Source organism: Delphinus delphis, chromosome 19 (assembly GCF_949987515.2).
Source record: "Delphinus delphis chromosome 19, mDelDel1.2, whole genome shotgun sequence".
Taxonomy (NCBI): Eukaryota; Metazoa; Chordata; class Mammalia; order Artiodactyla; family Delphinidae; genus Delphinus; species Delphinus delphis.
In genome coordinates, this window is record NC_082701.1 from 46,591,916 (window position 1) to 46,604,885 (window position 12,970).

The window sequence follows — 12,970 nt, forward strand, 5'->3', positions numbered from 1 at the left end:
CACACCACAAGGATCCCTTCCCCTTGGTCACTTACGTCCCAATGGCAAGGTGTAACTTGGTGGGACAGGGGAGCCCATACTCTGACCCCAGATAACCTTCAATTGACACTTGAAGTGTGAAGTGGAAATACACTAATACGGATAAGATTTGTCACATCCCAGGCTGGCCCTGTGCCTGTACACCTTTCAGCCATGCTCAAACCTGCTCAGCATCCATACCTCCCACTTTTCCTCAACAAAAAGTGCCCTGGAACCGGAAAACTCTCAAAAACGGAAATCCTAGAACAAGTTCTCGATCACAGTTGGTGTGTCCACACCCTTACTCGGTGAACATTTTTGGTTGCCACAATGACAAGGAAGGAGAGAGAAGGAAGGGGTGTGTGTGTGTGTGTTATTAGCTGTGGTATCTGGGGGTCTGGGACGTTAGAACTTCCTGCCATGTATGGACAGTAAGGAAACGTCCTGCTCAAAATGGCAACAGTGCCTCTGCTAAGGAATAGCGCCCAAGTGTCAGCCTGAGCCCTGAGACATGGACACTTCCTATACCATCTGAAGACACTGACTACCTACCTCTCCTCTATAGGCATCTCTAGGACAATTTCTTGAGAAACTTCTGAGCTTAAAATGTTGCAAAAAACCAAGAAGGCATATACTGAGCCACCCATTTTACCCTTTTTGGATCTCTCATCTGTATCCCCACCACTGCTCACTTGTTTTTCTTGCCATAGTCAGCCAAGATAAGGTCCTTGAGCTGCACCTCCACCTTGATCCACTCCTCGTCAGTCAGAGTGGGCCAGATGTGGTGTGGTTCTGTGATCGTAGTCTTGTCTGGCTTCAGGATGACCTTCGCCCGGTCGTTGTTCACATGCAGGGCACGCAGAATCAGGATGAGGCGGGAGAAAGCCTGGGGAGAGATGTGGCAGCATGGGAGGAGGTCGGCTACTTGCTGTTCTTCCCCTCGCCTCCATCCTATCCTTTCAGGAGACCCAAGAACCCATTTCAAACCCTACGGTGCTCCCCTCACCATGAGTCAACTTGATATGCAGAGTCACTGGCCCATGCACAGGCTGAAGATGTGAAAATGGCCCCATAAGAGGCCTGTGGGAAAACCTAAGGCACAGAACCTTCCTATGACCCCAAACCCACTCCTCTTAGAGTGGCCCTCCCTCCTCGTGAGGTGGCTTCATACCGTGTACGATGAGATAGTCTTGAGCCAGTCATCATAGAGGTTAAAGAGAACCATCTGCGGCTCAGTGGCTTTAAGGATGAGATCCCCAAACTTTTCCACTTTGAGACAAGCCTGGAAGGGGAGCTGGAGCTCTGATCCTTTGATCACAATATTGGGGAAGTCCAGCAAGTGCACCTGAGACAAGATCAAGTCCAAGTTTAGAAACAGAACCAGCAGGTCTCAGCCCTCTTTCCTTCTACCTCATTCACCACCTCTCACCTCCAATGGATCGAGCATGCCTTTCCTGGTGACAATGATCTGCTTGGGCTGCTCCTCCACTGGTAGAGATCGGATCAGGGCAGCCACCTCCTCAGCTGTCTTCCACTTAGCCAACTAAAAAGCAAGAGAGAAGAACATGGAAACTGAGTCTCCACCCTCCCAGGTTAACTAGAACTAAAAATTCTAGTCTTAAAACAATTAGACTATGTCTCTATCACACACTGCTATTGAATGTTAGGTACTTCAGAGGTATAGAAAAAACGTCCAATGGTCTTGCCCCGAAGGGTGTTTCAACCTCGCTGGCCAGACAAAGCTCACACAATGCCACGAGCTAGTATTTGATTATATACACGCTACGTCAGGGACAAGAGAAATTAAGGCTAAGGTCATAAAAAGCTGCACAAATAAAGAAGTCTTAAGGGATGAGTAAGACAGTGATTAACAGAAGAGAAGAGTTCATTCTAGAAGCAAAGACCTATACGCAAAGCCACAGAGGTGGAGATGCTCATCAGGGTTTGGGATACCAGGATCCTGGACTGACTGCCGGAGGAAACACGCTACAGAGGAAGAGGAACTGTGGCCAGACAGGTTACAGGCCAACCAGATGTTAAGCATCTAGGAAACCAAAAAGTTAATTCAGCAAAAAGAAAGGGGCTACCAAAGGCTTTGAGGAGGAGAAGAGATTTGGTGAAAATGACATTTTAAGAGTGCTTGTTCCCTTTAGAAAGATGATTTTTCATAGCTCTCTTCAAGATAGGTTAGAGATGGGAGATTCAAGAAGCAGAGATGCCAGCTTGTAGGTAATGAAGGACCTCAAATATTCTTGGACCTCTTATAGAAGAACACTTCCCAAGTTAAGTAATTCAGGAAAAAAGTTTAAATGAGATGTCCTGAATCTTACAAAGAGAGAAACGGGAGATTCTCTCTCTCACATACACCCCCCCCCCCCACATACCAAAGAGTAAGAGGCAGCGAAGTTCTACAGCCTCTCTACCCTTTAACATGCTCACCTGCCCCAAACGCTTCTGTCCAGCCCACACAGATGTGTGAATTATCTTGAGAAACAGCTGCCCTGTGCGTGGGTTGAAGATGAAGATGGCCCCATTGATGGGCTTGGTGGTCAGGTTCCCTTCAAAGGTCTAAGGAATGATTACATCAGTTAGCACAGTCTAGACACAACCAGCCTGCCTTCCTCGCAATATGCACACACTTGCCCGGCCACCCTCCCACAGGCATATACAGAGCCCCACACCCACACGCTGCATCTAACTCTCACCTTATGGATAGTCACTCTGTAGACATTTGTGTCATCCACAAACCAGATAATCTGGTTGGAAAAGAGTTCACCGTAGTTCTGAGAGGACAGATAGGGCTCGGTGGGCTCAGATGAATAAAGCTGCAGCCCTTTACGGATCCGTTCACGTAACACATACAAGGCAGGGTTTGCCTTCATGATCTTGGCCATGGCCTGCTGTATGAGGGGCTTGCTGCCAGGGAACCAGTTTCCATAGGCACTGTGAGGGTGGAAGAGGCAAGAAAGGTCAAGACCAGGCTGGCAGTCCCAGGAACAAGGCAAACTGCGACTCTACAGAGGAAGAAAAGGCTGTTGGTCAGGCTGAGAATGAGTGCCTGCTCATGTACATAGAGGCAGGGAAGAAAGAGTCAGTGACACCAGTGGAGGAAACGGCTAACCTCACCTCACCTGGGCAAACTAAAAAAAACACGTGTATATTAAACTACGGGGCAGGGGGGGAGGGATAAATTAGGAGGTTGAGATTAACATATACATACTACTATATATAAAATAGATAATCAACAAGGACCTACTGTATATAGCACAGGGAACTCTACTCAATACTCTGTAATAATCTATATGGGAAAAATATCCTAAAAACAATAGATATATGCATACATATAACTAAATCACTTTGCTGTACACCTGAAACTAACACAACATTGTAAATCAACTATACTGCAATGTAAAATAAAAATTAAGGGACTTCCTTCCTGGTGGTTCAGTGGTAAAGAATCCGCCTTACAATGCAGGGGATGCAGGTTCGATCCCTGGTCCGGGAACTAAGATTCCACATGCCACGGCGTGTCTAAGCCCGTGCGCCACAACTACTGAGCTCTCACTCATTCCTTAGACCTTTGAACGGAACCTGACCACCAAGCCTCTCAAGGGGGCCATCTTCATCATCGAACCTCAACTAGAGAGCCTGCGCGCCGCAAACTACAGAGCCCACACGCCACAACTACAGAGCCCATGCACTCTAGAACCTGCGTGCTACGACTAGAGAAAACCCGCACACCACAACTAGAGAGAAGCCCGCGTGCCACAACGAAGAGCCCGTGTGCCACAACAAAAGATTCTGCATGCCTCAACAAAGATCCCGCGTGCCGTGACTAAGACCCGACGCACCCAAAAATAAATAATAAATAAATCTTTAAAAAATAAACAAATAAATACAACAAAGTGTGGGGCTGATGAAAAATATCAATACATGCTTCTGAGCCTCAACTTACCTATGCAGGTTATAGGCCAGGTCAATGGCAATGAGCACACCTGTAGGCGAAGGGTAGATACTCATGTTGTCTGTGGTGTAGTCCAAGAACTTGGCCCGGGCGTAGCGCTCGATGTCATGGGAATCATAGTCCCCCCAGCGCAACTGGATGTCAATCCAATACTTCTGAGTGGTGGTGCTGTCCATCACATCCCTGAGAGTGGAAGGGGGTCAGGAGTCTAGGCTTCCAGGAAGACACTGGCACAACCAATATCCCCAGAGCCACAAGAACTCTCAATTACCACGTCTGAATCTCAAAACCAACCCCTCTGCCTGTTCCAGATCAGAAGACCCACCAGAGAATTAGCAGACCTGGCTGAGGGTGTTAACAGAATCAGGGGTAGAACTTGTTTCAAATTAGAAAGAAAGGCAACCAGGGACAATTTCTAAAGTAGTGCTGCTAGAATAGTAAAACTAAGCTTCTTAGATGCCTAGGGCTGGGTCGTAAGGCACTTACTTAGAGTCTGCCAGCAATGAGGGCCGGGAGACATTCCACTTATAGGAGGCAAAGAGCAGGATATCTGCACAGGAAGAGTTCATCTTATAGGACTTTCGGGGGTGGATTGTCTCCTTTTGTACTGTCTCAATTTCCAGTGCATCCAGTTCCTGATCAAACACCTGGAGGCAAAGGTGGAAAGGTTATGACTGGTTATGGAAGCCCACTTAGAATGAGGGCTCATAGAACTTAAGATAATGTGGCACCTGGGACCACAACAGAAGTCTCATCCTTGGAGCTCTGAGGGTGGATTTCCCATACCCAAAAGAGAGAGCCGACCTGACTTTTTGTGGCATCGTCTGCCCTCAATTCTAGCCCACCTGACACAAGTCCATAACGATGCTCTCGTGGATCTTCTGCCACAGGTGAGCTCGGAAGATCTGGATGAGAGAGATCTTCAGTGTGGGGATCTTGCCGTGCATGAAGATACCTGTCAGGTCCAGCTGCACCTGAAAGCCTACGTATACCTGACGGAAAAAAAGAGCGACACTAGAGACCGAGAGGTTCTCAGGACATAATTAAGGAAGTAGAAACTCTTGTTTTTAGCTTCCCATCTCCCATGTCTATCAATCACACTCACGTTGGCTCGGTTGATGGTTGGGGACCACCAGAGGGTGAATCTACGATTGGGAATCTGGTTCAATCCTGATCGCTGAGCATTGGTTAGTTTCTTCCACTTCATAGACTCCTCAAAACCACTGGCCTTCTCCCTGGGAAGCAGAAGAGACGAGGTAAAGTGACATCCTGCCATCCCCCAGAGCACTGCTGACCTCCTGGGGTGGCTGTGTGGGAAACACCGCAGTAGAACACAAAAGCATATGAGGGATGAGCTCACAGGGCTGTGACATGTGAGAGGTCACTGTAAGGGGAGAACAGAATCCTCACCAGAAAAGCCCCTCCCAGGTAGGGAAGTAAGTGCCCTTGAAGAGAGTGTGTTCCAGAATGCCTTCCACACCACCCAGGGCCTGGATCATGTCTGTACGGTAGTTGTTCAGGTTCCAGAGCTTTCCATCATGCCGCTGGTGTGTCCACCAAAAAGGGTTCTGCTTCAAAACCTAGATGGCAAGGTAGGCACGGTGAAGCTTCTGGGTGCCCACTGCTCCAGGTTCCCAGCATGGCCACAGACTCTCCTGATTCAGGGAAAATCTCTCCACTATCCCCTCCACGTACCTGGTACTGCTTAAAGTCAGTTCGGACACGCCAACCCTTATCATAAGCCAGTGTGTGCCGGTCCTTCTGGAAGAGGGTGTTGATTCGAGGAATGCCACGATCCCATGAATCCTCTAGATCTTCTAGGGTCAGTCGTCTGCCAAGGAAAAAAGATCAAAGTTAAAACAAATACTCATATGAAGAGTTCAGCATTCCTCCCTGGCCAAGGATAAACAGGGTCAGACGTACAACCTACTTCCTCGACTCCATAAAAATACGGCATGCTCTACTCCTGACCTCCAGGCAGGACTCAAAGGTCACACCACTCAAAAGGACTGCTATGCCCTCCTGGATGCCCACCTGTTCTGCGCAATGGCCTCTTGTCTCTTGAGTGCATACTCAGCCCAGACCCGCTGAGAATCAATGAACTCACTCTCCCAGGGCTGTATGTAGCGATACAAGTTGGGAATCAGCTGGTCTTCTTCATGGCTCATTCCTGAACGAAAGTGTGTGATACCTACATCTGTCTGCTTGGACCACCTGTTTGGGGACACAACCAAGATTAGATAAAAAATAAAAACTGAAAATAAAGAAACATCTCCTTCCCTCAGGGTCTAGCAAGATTTTCAGCCAAGTCCTACCTGAGGTCAGATTGGGGGATGAGCACATGGCCCATTGAGAGCATGCCAAGTCCACCCAACTCCTTAGGGGTGTAGAACACGACAGGGGGGAAGCGACTCGGCATCTTGGAGTTGAGGCCAATCTTGATTCGTGTCTGGATCTTGTTCTCACACTTCACCAGCAAGTCCAGGAGCTCCTGGGTGTTCACCACAGCCTCCCGAAAGTATGTCATAAGGCCAATAAGAGCTGTGTTCCACTTATTCACAATCTGAAGATAGTGAAAAAGAAGTAAATTATAGATAAGTCATTGCAGGGACAGGGTGTGTGGCTAGGAACCACCAGATACAATTAGTCATATTCTCCCTAGTTCTCAAGAAAGATTTGAGCTCAATGTCATTAGGGAAGTGTGTATAAATCAAAATCACTATGAGATACTACTTAACACCCACTGCAATGGCTATAAGATAGTTATAAGGATGTGGAGAAAATGGAACTCTCATATACTGCTGGTAGGAATATGAAATAGTGCAGCCACATTGAAACAGCCTGGCAGCTCCTCAAAAGGTTAAAGAGAGTTACCATATGACCCAACAATTCTACTCCTAGGTGTATACCCAAGAGAAATAAAAACATATGTCCACACAAAAATACGTACACAAATGTTCACAAAAGCATTATTCATAATAGCCAAAAAATAGAAAAAAACCAAATGTCCATCAACTGACAAATAAACAAAATGGTGTACAGCCATATTATGGAATATTATTTGGCCATGAAAAGGACTGAAATACTGATGTATGCTACAACATGGATAAACCTTGTAAACATTATACTAAGTGAAAGAAACCAAATGAAGAAGGTCACATACATGATCCATTTATATGAAATGTCCAGAAGAAACAAATCCATACAGACAGGAGGTAGATTAGGGGTGGCCAGAGGACTGGGGCAGGGAGGGACATGGGGAGTGAGTGACTGCTAATGGGTATAGGGTTTCTTTGTGGGGTGATGAAAATGTTCTGGAATTAGTGGTTATGGCTGCACAATTTTATGCATATAATGAAAACCACTGAATTGTATACTTTAAAAGTGTGAATTTCATTTCAATAAAAACATAAAGTTGGGCTTCCCTGGTGGCGCAGGGAAGATCCCACATGCCATGCGGAACAGCCAAAAAATTAAAAAAAAAAAAAGCTGAAAGAATTTCCTTTAAGATCAGAAATGAGACAAGGATGCCCACTCTCACCACTTTTATTCAACACATTATTGAAAGTCCTAGCCACAGCAACCAGACAAGAAAAAGATATTAAAGAAATCCAGGGACTTCCCTGGTGGCACACAGTGGTTAAGAATCTGCCTGCCAATGCAGGGGACACAGGTTTGAGCCGTGGTCTGGGAAGATCCCACATGCTGCGGAGCAACTAAGCCCATGTGCCACAACTATTGAGCGTGCGCTCTCCAGAGCCCACGTGCCACAACTACTGAAGCCCGCAGGCCTAGAGCCTGTGCTCCACAAGAGAAGCCACCGCAATGAGAAGCCCTCACACAACAACAAATAGTAGCCCCCGCTCGCTGCAACCAGAGAAAGCCCACACGCAGCAACGAAGACCCAATGCAGCCAAAAATAAATAAAATTTAAAAAAAATTCCAAATTGGAAAAAAGTGAAACTGTCACTGTTTGCAGATGACATGATATTATACATAGAAAATCCTAAAGACACCACCAAAAAACTATCAGAACTCATCAATGAATTCAGTAACATGGCAGGATACAAAATTAACGTAGAGAAATCTATTGCATTTCTGAATACTATCAGAAAGAGAAATTATGAAAACAATCCCGTTTATGATTGCATCAAAAAACCAAACCAAACCAGGGACTTCCCTGGTGGTCCAGTGGTTAAGACTCCATGCTTCCAATGCAAGGGGCACAGGTTCAATCCCGGTTGGGGAACTAAGATCCCACATGCTGCACAGTACGACCAAGGGGAAAAAAAAAAAAAATCTAAAAAACAAAAAACCAAAAAAACCCAAACGAAACCAAACAACAACTAGGAATAACTCAATCCAAGGAGATAAAAGACCTGTACTTGGAAAACTGTAAGAACTTGGTGAGGGACTTCCCTGGCGGTCCAGTGGTCGACTCCACACTTCCACTGCAGGGGACATGGCTTCGAGTCCTGGTCTGGGAAGATCCCACATGCCACGGAGCAACTAAGCCCGCGAGCCACAACTACTGAGCCCACATGCCACAACTACAGAAGCCCATGTGCCTAGAGCCCATGCTCTGCAACAAGAGAAGCCACCACAATGAGAAGCCCATGCACTGCAATGAAGAGCAGCCCCCACTCGCCGCAACTAGAGAAAGCCCGTGCGCAGCAACAAAGACCCAACACAGCGAAAAATAAATACATTAAAAAAAAAAAGAATATTGTTAAAATGACCACACCCTCAAGTCCATCTACAAATTCAATGGAATCCCTATCAAAATACCAAAGACATTTTTCACAGAACTAGAACCAATAATTTTAATATTTGTATGGAAACACAAAAGACCCTGAAAAGCCAAAACAAGCCTGATAAAGAACAAAGTAAAAAGTATCACAGCTCCTGATTTCAAACTATATTACAAAGCTACGGTACTCAAACAGTATAGTACTGGCACAAAAACAAACCCATAGGTCAATGGATCAGAATAGAGAGTCCAGAAATAAACCCATGCTGTTATGGTCAATTAATCTACAACAAAGAAAGCAAGAATATACACTGGGGAAAAGACAGCGACAGCTAATGCAAAAGAATCAAACTGGATTTTCTCACAACATACACAAAAAATAAAGGCAAAATGGATAAAAGATTTAAATGTAAGACCTGAAACTATAAAACTCCTAGAAGAGGGCCCTCCCTGGTGGCGCAGTGGTTAAGAATCTGCCTGCCAATGCAGAGAACACAGGTTCGAGCCCCAGTCCAGGAAGATCCCACATGCCGCGGAGCAACTAAGCCCGTGCATCACAACTACTCAGCCTGCACTCTAGAGCCCACGAGCCACAACTACTGAAGCCCGCATGCCTAGAGCCCGTGCTCTGCAACAAGAAGCCCGTGCACTGCAACAAAGAGTAGCCCCCGCTCACAGCTAGAGAAAGCACGCAGCAATGAAGACCCAATGCAGCAAAAAATAAAATAAATAAATTTATTAAAAAAACCCAAAAACTCCTAGAAGAAAACACAGGCAGTACTCTCTTTGACCTTAGTCTTAGGAATACTTTTTTGGATATGTCTCCTCAGGCAAGGGAAACAAAAAATTAAGAAATGGGGAAAAGAATAAATAAATAAAATGAAGAAAGAAAAGAAAAACAAAACAAAAAACAAACGGGGCTTCCCTGGTGGCACAGTGGTTCAGAGTCCGCCTGCCGATGCAGTGGACACGGGTTTGTGCCCCAGTCCGGGAAGATCCCACATGCCGTGGAGCGGCTGTGCCTGTGAGCCATGGCCGCTGAGCCTGAGCGTCTGGAGCCTGTGCTCCGCAACGGGAGAGGCCACAACCGTGAGAGGCCCGCGTACCGCAAAAAAAAAAAAAGAAAGAAAGAAATGCGACTATATCAAACTAAAAAGGTTTTGCACAGGGGCTTCCCTGGTGGCGCAGTGGTTAAGAATCCGCCTGTCAATGCAGGGGACGCAGGTTTGATTCCTGGTCCAGGAGGATCCGACATGCTGTGGAGCAACTAAGCCCGTGTGCCACAACTACTGGGCCTGTGCTCTACAGCCCACGAGCCACAACTACTGAAGCCCGCACACCTAGAGCCCATGCTCCTCAACAAGAGAAGCCACTGCAGTGAGAAGCCTGCACACCTCAACGAAGAGTAGCCCCCGCTGGACGCAACTAGAGAAAGCCCTCACGCAGCAACAAAAACACAACACAGCCAAAAATAAATAAATAAAAGCTTTTGCACAGCAAAAGAAATTATCAACAAAATGGAAAGAAAGCCCACTGAACAGGAGGTGATATTTACAAATGATATATCTGATAAGGGGTTAATACGCAAAATATTGGGTTGGCCAAAAAGTTCGTTCAGGTTTTTCCATAACATCTTATGAACGAACTTTTTTGGCCAACCCAATACAAAGAACTCATACAACTCAACATAAAAAAAAACAAAACAAAAACCTGATTTAAAATGTCTTTTCGGCAGAGGAGCTGAAGAGACATTTTTCCAGAGAAGATATAAAGATGTCCAATAGACACATGAAAAGATGCTCAACATCACTAATCATAAAGGAAATGCAAATCAAAACCACAACAAGATGTCTCCTCACACTTGCCAGAATGGCTATTATCAAAAAGACAAGTAACAAGCGTTGACAAGGATGTGGAGAACAGGGAACCCTCGTGTACTACCGTACTACTGATGGGAATGTAAAGTGGTGCAGACACTATAAAAAACAGTATGGAAGTTCCTCAAAAAATTAAAAATAGAACAACCATACAATCTAGCAATTCTACTCCTGGGTATTTATCCGAAGAAAACAAAAACACTAATTCGAAAAGATGTGTGCATCCCCATGTTCACTGCAGCATTATTTGAAATAGCCAATATATGGAAGCGACTTAAATGTCTATTGATAGATAAATGGATAAAGGAGATGTGGTATGTATACACACACACACAGAAATATTACTCAGGCATAAAAAAGAATGAATATCTTGCCATCTGCAACAACACGGATACTTGGAAGGGTGGGGGAATGAGTGAAATAGTTGAGGGAGACTAAAGAGGTACAAACTTCCGGTTATAAAATAAGTAAGTCACGGGGATGTAATGTACAGTATAGGGAATATTATAATTTTGTGTGGTGACAGATAGTAACTAGACTTATCCTGGCGATCATTTTGTAATGTGTAAAAAGAGCAAATCACTATATTGTTCACCTGAAACTAACATAATATTGTAAGTCAGTCATACTTCAAAAAAAAGAGAAAGAGATCTGCAAGTTCCCTGGTGGCCTAGTGGTTAGGATTCTGGGCTTTCACTGCTGTGGCGCCAGTTAATCTCTGGTCAGGGAACTGAGATACTGCAAAAGCTGCACAGCGCAACCAAAAAAAAAAAAGAGAGAGATCTCTGAAGACCCATGAAGGGATCCATTTGCAGGCTATAAAACTCCGAGGTCATGCCTGCTTCGGCAGCACATATACTAAAACTGGAACGATACAGAGAAGATTAGCATGGCCCCCGTGCAAGGATGGCACGCAAATTCATGAAGCATTTCATATTTTTTTGTTATACAGCAGCAACTGACACAACAATGTAAAGCAATTATACTCCAATAAAGATGTTGAAAACAAAACAAAACAAAAAAACCCTCCGAGGTCAAAGAAAAAACCACCACCAGATCAGTAAGCTGAACAAGTCCCACAGCTCACATAAGGTTGACAACAGTTTGTGTCCCCGCCAGCCATACAGAGACTTCATAATAAATGGGAATTAGGTATAGTCCATAGAAAGTTATCAACTTAGTAGTGGAGATAAATTAGCCCCAGAAGAAAGGGTGCTCTGGATTCACTATAACTAAGAAGCTTAAAATTAAAAGCAAGCCTCAAAAGGATCAAACTAAACCACAAGTTACTGAACTGTACACCAGAACACAACCCAACACTCTTTAAAGGAATATAACAAAATCCATAAATCAATATAAATTACACAATTTCTAGCATCCAATCAAATATTGGATGCATACAAAGAAGTAGGAATAAATTACCTAAATTAATAACAGAAGAAAAATAAATTACCTAAATTAATAACAGAAGAAAAATCAATCAGTAGAAACAGACCTGGAAACAACAGATGATGGAATTAGTAGACAAAGATCTTACAACAGTTATTGAACGTTTTATAATTATGCTTGAGTATATAAAGAAAAACATGAACATAATGAGGAAAGAAACAGAAGATGTTAAAGACCCAAATGAAACTTTTAGAGATAAAAATTACAATATTTGAAATTTTAAAATGTACAGATGGGATTAACAACATTGTAAAGCTGCAGAAAAAGTAATGAAGGCAAAATAAACACTTTTTCTGACAAACAAAAGCAGAGTGTATTCACTGCCAGTACACCTTTACTACAAGAAATGTTAATGGAAATTCTTTAAGCAGAAGGAAAACAATACCAGATGGAAACCTGGACCTACATAAAGTAATGGAGAACACCAGAAATAGTAAGTATGTGGGTAAAATGTAAAAGACATTTTTTTTTCATTTTGTAATTTCTGTAAAAGATAAAAAGGCTGTTTAAAGCCAAAACAGTAACAAAGTATCACTGTGTTTATAATACAGGTACAGTTAAAACATATAACAAAAACACTACAGGGACTTCCCTGGCCATCCAGTGGTTAAGACTTCTCACTTCCATTGCAGGGGGCACGGGTTTGATCCCTGGTCAGGGAACTAAGATCCTGCATGCTGTGGGGCGTGGCCAAAAAAAACAAAAACAAAAAAACACAAACACTACAAAAAATGAGGAGGAAAATGAAAGTACATTATTGAAAGGTTCTCGTACAATATGTAACGTGATACTAGACTAGTGGTCACAGTAAGTCAGAGATGTATACTGTAAACCCTAGAGAAACCAATAAAAAACAAAGAAGTGTAGTTAATAAGCGAAGTGTGGAGATAAATTAAAATCATACCAAAACCC

General features: G+C 44.1%; 1 protein-coding gene and 1 non-coding gene across 2 annotated transcripts in view; one reads left to right on the forward strand and one right to left on the reverse strand.

Moving 5' to 3' along the window:
- PRPF8 (pre-mRNA processing factor 8) overlaps window positions 1-12,970 on the reverse strand; it is a 36,594-nt gene that overhangs the window by 2,938 nt on the left and 20,686 nt on the right. Inside the window, exons 25-37 of the mRNA XM_059997566.1 lie at window positions 6,298-6,545; window positions 6,017-6,196; window positions 5,678-5,813; window positions 5,393-5,562; window positions 5,088-5,217; window positions 4,828-4,974; window positions 4,469-4,629; window positions 3,974-4,165; window positions 2,724-2,961; window positions 2,458-2,586; window positions 1,448-1,561; window positions 1,190-1,363; window positions 711-904 (exon numbers count right to left, since the gene is read on the reverse strand). Coding sequence (XP_059853549.1) covers window positions 711-904; window positions 1,190-1,363; window positions 1,448-1,561; window positions 2,458-2,586; window positions 2,724-2,961; window positions 3,974-4,165; window positions 4,469-4,629; window positions 4,828-4,974; window positions 5,088-5,217; window positions 5,393-5,562; window positions 5,678-5,813; window positions 6,017-6,196; window positions 6,298-6,545 — 2,213 coding nt within the window. The remainder of the gene's footprint in view (window positions 1-710; window positions 905-1,189; window positions 1,364-1,447; window positions 1,562-2,457; window positions 2,587-2,723; window positions 2,962-3,973; window positions 4,166-4,468; window positions 4,630-4,827; window positions 4,975-5,087; window positions 5,218-5,392; window positions 5,563-5,677; window positions 5,814-6,016; window positions 6,197-6,297; window positions 6,546-12,970) is intronic.
- LOC132415594 (U6 spliceosomal RNA) lies at window positions 11,446-11,550 on the forward strand. Its single transcript, XR_009517317.1, has one exon. It is a non-coding gene; the product is annotated as a U6 spliceosomal RNA (small nuclear RNA).